Genomic DNA, 8344 nt, shown 5'->3' with positions numbered 1-8344 from the left:
AGAGGATGTTCACTGTTTTAAAGTGTTTAAAAGGGATTTGTCTGAGACCGTGACCGTTACGTTGCTTTCTATATATATATAAAAGAGATTTGTAGCTTTGTGACCAACTGGGCGAGTACAAGAGGAAGCATATCAGGTTGAAAATGAGCGTTTTTGCTCATGCTGACCTCGTGAGTTCGTGACCATCCGATTTGCATTTTAAAAAGCTCAAAAGTCAACAAAACCACGTGGCATTCATCCAAAATGCAAACAGACGGCCAAGATGCCCGCATGAGCAAAAACGCTCATTTTCAGCATGACCTGATCTGCTTCCAGTATAAGATGGTATGTAAAACTGCAAATTGGTGGACGTGGGAGTTGAGGCGCTTGCAAAAGGCTGAGCTTTGTTCTACTCACATCTGGTCTTCTGTCAGAGAGAGAGAGAGAGAGAGAGAGAGAGAGAGAGAGTTTCCAATGCTCTGTGCAACGAATAATCACCAAACTCTTTCGCCTCCACCTACTCCTGCTCCTGTGTTTCCCATTGACCCCTCTTTCACATTTCTCCACAACCTCCTCAGTTGGGACTTAAGGAGCCCACCCTTTTGTTGAACTCCACCCTACTCCTCCCCAGATGAGAAAATGCAGGATGTTTTCAGGTGTGTGTCTTCCCTTCTTGCTGCTCATGGCTGCCATTCTCTCCACAGACGCTTGCTTCAGTGGATCATGCCAGGTTGGTCTCTTTCTTTTCTCATTTTCCCACCATCCCCACCTAAGAAAAAGCAAACCTCAACAAGAAAAACTTAAGAATTTTTTGTTCATGATCATGTGTGCTAAGATACTATATTTTGTTTGTTTTTTTAGCTTCTTGAGAGTTGCTCAGCCACTGGTGACTGTGTTCCGGGTCTTTACTGTGGCAATTGCCTCTCCATGGGGAAGGATCAAACGGTCTGTACAAGAGGTCAGGCTACCCTATTGCCCTTCTTTTCTTTTTGAGCTCTTTGCACTAAAATGCTTTATTTTCTTTTTCTTTCTTCTTTGTCTGAACTAAGCAATAACTTTTTTCTGGGTGTAGGTTAATGGGCTCCCTTTTAACAAGTATACATGGCTTGTGACACACAACACATTCTCTATTGTCGGTGAACCATCCCTCACTGGAATCTCAAGGGTCACATTCTACAACCAAGATGACAGCGTCACCAATCAATTGATGGTGTGATTCCTGCTCTTCTCCTACTGATTCCTCCCAAGTTCAACCCCAACCCCCCCCCAATTCTATGATCCCTTTCTCTCTCTCTAAAATTCTGTAATTTTGGTTTTTTCAGAATGGGGTGAGAGGATTGATGCTGGATATGTACGATTTTAATAATGATATTTGGCTCTGCAATTCTTTTGGAGGACAGTGTTATAACTTCAGTGCTTTTGTACGTCCTCTGTTTTTAGAAAGTTCCTACTTGAATGTTGATTTCTTTCAGTTCTCTTGGTGGTCTGCTTTAGGTTGGTTGTTAAGTTCTAAAGTACAAAACATTTTGTTTTGGAGTAACAGGAACCTGCAATTAATACTTTAAAAGAAGTGGAAGCGTTTTTGTCAAGTCATCCATCTGAGATTGTAACCATTTTCATTGAGGATTATGTCCATGCTCCCAATGGTCTAAACACTGATGCTGGGTTGTTGAAATACTGTTTTCCATTGAGCAAAATGCCTGCAGATGGTAAAGACTGGCCTACGGTAACTCAGATGATCAACAACAATCAGAGACTTGTGGTTTTCATAGACAACAAATCGAAGGAGAAAGATGAAGGAATCGCCTACCAGTGGAGATATGTGCTGGAAAACGAGCTAAGTTTCGATAGACGTTTTGAAGCTTTTCTTATCTTAGAATGAAGCCATTTCCCTACTTGAAAATACCATTAAGTTATATGACAATTGTGGTGTTGAATAACGAATTTCCATGAACTCTGAAACGCATTCAGCTGGAGATGGGGGTTATAACACCAGGATCATGTCCAAACAGAGGGCAATCACAAACACTTAATTCAAGATCTTCATCTCTAATACTGCAAAACTACTTCACTACAATTCCAGTGCAAAGCGATAGCTGCAAGAAGCACTCAAACCAGTTTGGCTGAAATGGTTGATACTTGCTATAAAGCAGCTGGGAATAGGATGCCAAATTTCCTTGCTGTGAACTTTTACATGGTATTAGCGGTGAATTTCCCTATGTGATTTACTTCAGATGCCTTTACAGGTGACAATTGTCTCTAATTGACCAAAACTTTATTCTGGGTTCTGGTTGTATGTAGATTCTTGTCTTATTGTCTACTAAATGGATGACATGAAGAAGAAAAGACAACCCATCTCTACTAAAGAAGGGCCACAACTTTTAACATTTTGGTTCAACCATGGGTCTTCTTTCACTTGACTTTTGGACTGGGATATAGTCGTGGTTTTGTCTCAAGAGCAACCTCTTTTGAATGGGCGTTTGGATCTTGATCAGATTGCTATCCTCCTCAATCAGCATCCCTAACTGATTACAAGGGGGCTCTTGCCCACGCATAATCAGGTACGAATTCGAGATACACATTTCATAACTGGATTCTATTCAAATTTTCTTCAGGTGCAACTAGATCTAGTAGAGCACTGTATATCAGTTAAAGATAGAACCATGGTCAACACTAAATGGTTATATTTGATTCTTACTCTCCCAAAGCTACCTCTTCCTGTCATTTGCTGCAGCATCGGAATTGAATGTACACAAACAGTTCTCAGTCCATTCACTTTTCTCAGCCCAAATGCATGGGGGAAAAGTGATGCTGGGAAAAAACTGTGCTGCAAATTCCACTCAATGCTCTTTTCCCAAATGCATGGACTTCAAAGGTTCAACAAAAGGAAAGTGAACTCTTTCCAAGTTTTGGGGTGCTTCTGGATGACCCGGGTCTCGGAACCGGAACATGCTCACATCAACAACATTTGAACCTTGGTCCACAAATCCTGAATCTCTAGCCCAATCCCCCAGCTCATGATCTAAGATCCGCTGTTTGAGAGAATGTTGGACATGGCATGAGCCCCATGCCAGATCCAACATTGAAGTGCCCTTAGTAAGTATGGTGCCATGGTATGTACAGATCAATCCAACCATCAACGGGTGAATACGACCCTCGAGTAGGAAGATCCATTACTTTGCAGTAATGGGTCAGGTATCTTTTCCATTCCTTTCCATGTCTCTGTGTGTGTAGTGCACGTTGATCTTATTGATCCGACGGTAGCGATAATAGAGGAAAAGGAATATCATTGCATTTATTTGCAGGAGCCTTGAAGCCCTTGTACAAAAGGATATGGCAACCGATGTTGTTAAAATCGGACTGAGTCGGCCAATTCAGATCGAATCATCCCAATGATGATTCAGAAGGGGCCGATTCAATTCACTTTTTAATATTGTTTAAGGGAGCTAAAAAATCATTTAATATTTTTTATTGTTTAATGACACGTGTCATCTAATGGTAAAAAATTGTCGATTCACAAACAATTCGATTCTTAGGTTTTCTTAAGAAACCGATTCACCTAGCGAACCGGTGGCAACCTTCATAAATGTAATGCACGTTTTTGTCTTTTATTATCATAGCCGTTGGATCGAAAAGGATCCAATGGTCCATTTTAGAGAATTGATGCAAGTGCAACCAGTGCACTGTAGCCCTGCTATTTGCCTGTGTTATATTTGTCACATATTACTGATTGAGCATGGTCTTCTTTCACCTTTAGGCAATGAACATTTTTATTGGTGATGCATTAACCAAGACTTTGGATTTAATTTAGGCTATCTATTTGGTGCTATGGCACGTATGGGGCCTTAAAAAAATAAAAACTGATGAAAAGATGTAGATCATTATGGGAAAGACCCTTAAAAAGTTTGTAGTACAGCACGCAATAGCCAGATAGACAAACCATTTACCATCCACTTCTGCATTTAAAATTTTCTGAAGGCCACTTCTGAATGCAATGATTGGAGGGATGCAGTGGGAGAGGCAAGTTTGATGCATTAGTGGTGCACTAATCCAAGATCCAGAATAGGCAGCTTGAAAGGAAAAGGTTGGTTCAACATGGTCTTGGATGTGCACTGCACCCATGTGGTGATCCAGCCCTAGGTTCAGGGACTACCCTGCTTGGTTAGGCCCTCCCAAAACGGGCAGTACTCCCATTTTTCAGCAACCAAGAAAAAAATTGAATCTTGATCAAGATCTATATGCCTTACCTGGTATAACTTGTTCAATACTTGAGAAAAACTAACAATTTTAAGTGAGTTCAGTTGTTCTTGGTTGTTATTGAATTGGTTCCTTGGTTGGTCTTGATGATTTTATTCTTTTAGAATGAAGTTGGTCTTGGTCAAGCCAACCAATTATTGGAGTTTGTGAACAACTTTGTCATGACCAAGTTGCGTAATCCAATTCAAGACTCAGTCTGAACCAAAATGGATTCGACTCCAAGTTCACATTGATTCACAACTTCAGAAATATAGCCCCGCTAATCAGAAAAAGTTGTATTTGCCCTGTTCTCATATAATGCTCTGTTTCTCACATTAAATTTGAGCAACTTCCCTTGAATAACAACAACCAAAGTATCATTTTGCAGCTGAGGGTCTGTTCATTTGCAGTGTCATGCCTCAAATCCCATACATTGCAAACCCCAACAGTAAGAAACATGAAGAAAAAGGATTACAATAACCCAACAATAAAGCAGAAAAGGTTCAAGTAATGGTGATTTTCTTCGATTAATAGAGACGTCGGCAGAGGGTGATGCCATCACCAACTGGAAGTTGACAGATCTCAATGCGAGGATCAGCAGCCAATGCCTTGTTAAGCTCCAAAACAAAGTCTCTGTAATATCTCACATACTTCCTCAGTGGTGCATCAGGTGGCGCCACGACCGATCCATTCCAGAGGGTGTTGTCATATCCAATTACGCCCCCCACCTTAACCAGATCGATCAACCTCTTGTGGTAATTGAGATAATTGTCCTTGTCAGCATCGACAAAGATGAAATCAAATGATCCATGATTGCTTTTCTGCACCAATCAATCACCTTTAAATCATCAGCTAAAACCAAGAAACAAAAATAGGAAAATCTCCTATTCTTCACTGACACTGAGGCTTGCTTTTGACACTGCAGATATGGTTATATAAGATAACCAAACAGTTGGAGCAGTACCCCGAACTGTGTCTACTCAAAACTGGAAAGAATCAGGAAAAACTTGATCAAAGCTTATGCCAGTCATCATGTCAAGATAAACAGCCCCAATCCAAGGCTAGTATCTGTTACTCTAATATGATAATTGTTATTTTAAGGGAAAAACCCCAAATTCTATTATTTGCAGAAATAGGATGGAGAACATTACTTTTTTGGTAATTCACCAAAATTGGCCTCCTAAAATGATGAATTGGCATGTAGTTTTAGAAATGAAATATGCAATTCAGGGCAAGTAGATTAGAGACTCTTGGTGGTGAACATACATCTGCAATCAATTGGTCGAGAACCGGCAATGCTGGGCCTTCATGGAAATCAATCTTGTGTGCAACTCCGGCCTTTTGAATGACCGGCAAACCAAGCTCATAGTTCTCACGATTGATGTCCATGGCCAAAATCTGCAACAAATTAATTTCTTCATGATTAGCACAAAGAGAGAAAAACAAAAAAAATAAACCAATTTAGGTGGATAACTAATTATAGATGCAGACCTCATCCACAACACTAGACCAAAAGGATCATATAAGTTCTAACACAAAGGCCATAAATTTTGAATATAAATTGCAAAAGAAGCTAGGAGCAGAGAAGACGATGATTCTTCCCGTAAAGAGAATCAAATCCAAAAAAAAAAATCTTTAGCAGAAAAAAAGAAAACCAATATGGCCATGTTCCATCCCACAAAAAGAATTCCATCTAATTAAAACAAATATATATATATATATATATATATATATATAAACTCAAAAGGATAAAAATAAGCCTCACCTTGCCATCATCAGGCAGTGCAAGAGCGGTTGCAAGAAGTGAATAACCGGTGTAAACACCTATCTCCATGGTGTTCTTCGCGTTAATCAGCTTCAACAACATGTTAAGAAATTGCCCTTCATCCGCAGATGTGGTCATAATGTTCCTACAAAAACAAATAAAGTCACCTCTCCGATCAAAGTCTAAAACAAAAAAAAAATGAGAATTCCATTGGCGTTTTTACCATGGGTGATTTGCAGTAATTTCTCTTAGCTCTTTCATAGCCTCATGCTCTCTTGGGTACACACTGGTCTCCAATATATACTACAAAAATAAGATCCCTCCAAACGCCAAATTAATCCCGTGAACAAAGAGAGAGAGAGAGAGAGAGAGAGAGAGAGAGAGAGAGAGAGAGAGAGAGAGAGTTGTATTACCTGGTAGAGAGCATCACTCTGCAAGAGGCTCTTGTGGCCAACCTCCTGGTGGCGACTCGCCTGAGCTTGCTGCTCCTCTTGCTTCGTTGCCATTTCTCCCTTCTCTTCTTCCTTCTACTTCTCTCTCGCTGTGCTTTCTTTTCTCTGTGTCCGCTCCTTCGTTGATGATTGGGGAGAGAGCTTGATATTTATGAAACACACGGCAGAGAGACCAACTACCGAATTGGGGACTACCACTCCACGCCCACTACCAACGAGACCCACCGTGCCGACGTGGCACTCCGTGGACCCTACCACCTAAAACATTTTCTGATGGCCCGAAAGATTCTTATGGGCCCCGCTCACCTACTCCCCTCCCTTGTAGATTTTCTGCGGCTTCTGTGCACTACTGGAGATTCAACAAATCCATAAAAATAAAAATAAAAAGCCACGTGTATAGGCATAGTTGGTGGAATCATTGGGGCTCGCCAGCGTGATACGGTGACATTAACCAAAAAATGACGGGTTATATCGGAGAAAAACTCTAACGATTCTAGACGTGGCAGTAGCAGCTCTACGGGACTTGTCTTTTACAAGTCCTCACTAACTCCCCCCCCCCCCCCCCCCCAAAAAAAAAAAAAAAAAACAATTTCATCTAGGGATGTCTGTTGACCGGGCTGGGTGAGTGAGACAAGGTATCCACTACCGCCCATTTCAAAATTTTGCCTTCTATCCCTGCATGGGTTTTGATTTTAACCTTCATCTTCGATTCATTCCCCGTTCCATGTCTTCTATCCTCAGTCTAAATGGGATAAGGCAAGGCAAACCCCCATTTCTTCGATCTTTTTGTCGCTTTCGCCTTCTACTGCTATCGCCTTCTGCCGTTAGAGGAAAAGAGGAAGAAGATAAGAAAAATGAGAGCTCACACAACTTGTTAGAGCAAGGAGAGATGAAAGATTCAAGAAAAGGTTTATGTTAGGGTTAGAATTATATATATATATATATATATATATATATATATATATATATATATATACAAATAAGATTCTATAATATGTATAAGGATATAATAATAAATTTTTTTAACGATGGGGTGAAGGGAAAGAGCAAGTTCATCCCCTCACGAGTTTTGATTTTAACCTCCATCTCTAGTCCATTCCTCATTTCATGTCCTCTATCTTTAGTTCAAATGGCACGAGGCAGGGCGGGGCCTCGTTTTCTTCCGGTCTACTGTTATCCCTAATTTCATCCACCAAATCACGCATCCCATTTGCTTGTTTTCCACTAGTCTCTCTTCCTCAATGAACTCAACATCATCCAGTTGTCGATCATGGGGAAAAGTAATTCATGTGATTCCGTTGTTTTTTAGCTAAACTGTCCCTTACCTTAGTTTACTTCACCCGAAGCTTAATCTTCACCTTACTAATGCTTGATCCAAATTTCAAATAGCGGGCTGAACCTTTAGATATAAACATGTTTAAACAACTGGTAGCCAAAAACAGAATATACACGAAAATCAAGATCCCAAGCCTAAAGGTACGTTCTTAAGATTGCTATCTTTACGACTTCAATCATCTCACTTTAAGATTTTTGAAAATGCAAAAAAAGGTTTTTCACAACTGAGTTTCCCTAGATACAACTGAGTTTCCCTCACGAGTGTTATTGCTTTGCAAGATCAAGAGACCTCTCCCACACGTGAATTTTGCAAGAATTGATAAACCAAAATACTAAATTGAAGAGATTTATAGAGTTTAGGAAGACTAATTAACATGTTTTTTTTGTTATAAATGATATTAAAGGTCATAAATCCAATGGTTTAAAAATTGAACAAAAATAACCTTGAATGGTTACTCGCTTTTGAATAGGGGTGGCAATTTCTGACACGACCTGCCAACCCGCCTCTTAGGCGGGTTCGGGTTGGGCTTAAGCCAACCCGTTTAATAAACGGGTCGACCCGTGTAACCCGTTTATT

The 8344-nt window shown here is 40.3% G+C and overlaps 2 protein-coding genes across 2 annotated transcripts; one reads left to right on the top strand and one right to left on the bottom strand.

The window, feature by feature from the left end:
• The first annotated feature begins 625 nt into the window (after positions 1-625).
• On the top strand, positions 626-2203 carry LOC149835299 (PI-PLC X domain-containing protein At5g67130-like). The gene is given in 7 exon segments (XM_090009560.1): positions 626-709; positions 841-962; positions 1051-1189; positions 1302-1400; positions 1523-1832; positions 1976-2091; positions 2093-2203. Coding segments are annotated over 7 exon segments (981 nt in total).
• Positions 2204-4523: 2320 nt separating this feature from the next.
• LOC149835298 (caffeoyl-CoA O-methyltransferase-like) lies at positions 4524-6558 on the bottom strand. The gene is made up of 5 exons (XM_090008363.1): positions 6394-6558; positions 6204-6283; positions 5981-6125; positions 5482-5613; positions 4524-5036 (listed from the first exon to the last, which is right to left on the bottom strand). Exons 1-5 carry the CDS (start codon positions 6484-6486, stop codon positions 4743-4745), a joined length of 744 nt encoding a protein of 247 aa, XP_089864489.1. The 5' UTR covers positions 6487-6558; the 3' UTR covers positions 4524-4742.
• Positions 6559-8344: the final 1786 nt, after the last annotated feature.

This window comes from Nuphar pumila, chromosome 6 (assembly GCF_984573655.1).
Source record: "Nuphar pumila chromosome 6, dmNupPumi1.hap1.1, whole genome shotgun sequence".
Lineage (NCBI taxonomy): Eukaryota > Viridiplantae > Streptophyta > Magnoliopsida > Nymphaeales > Nymphaeaceae > Nuphar > Nuphar pumila.
The sequence above is the reverse complement of the archived record's forward strand: the minus strand, read 5'-3'. Positions and strand labels throughout refer to the sequence as shown.

Bases quoted from the DNA above. Each gene is read 5' to 3' on its own strand.
- LOC149835298 (XM_090008363.1), bottom strand. From the start codon at position 6,486: ATGGCAACGAAGCAAGAGGAGCAGCAAGCTCAGGCGAGTCGCCACCAG. The intron at 6,126-6,203 runs GTAAAAACGCCA...TTGTTTTTGTAG, and splicing joins ATTACTGCAAATCACCCATG to GAACATTATGACCACATCTG. The intron at 5,037-5,481 runs GTATGTTCACCA...TGATTGGTGCAG, and splicing joins TCGACCAATTGATTGCAGAT to AAAAGCAATCATGGATCATT.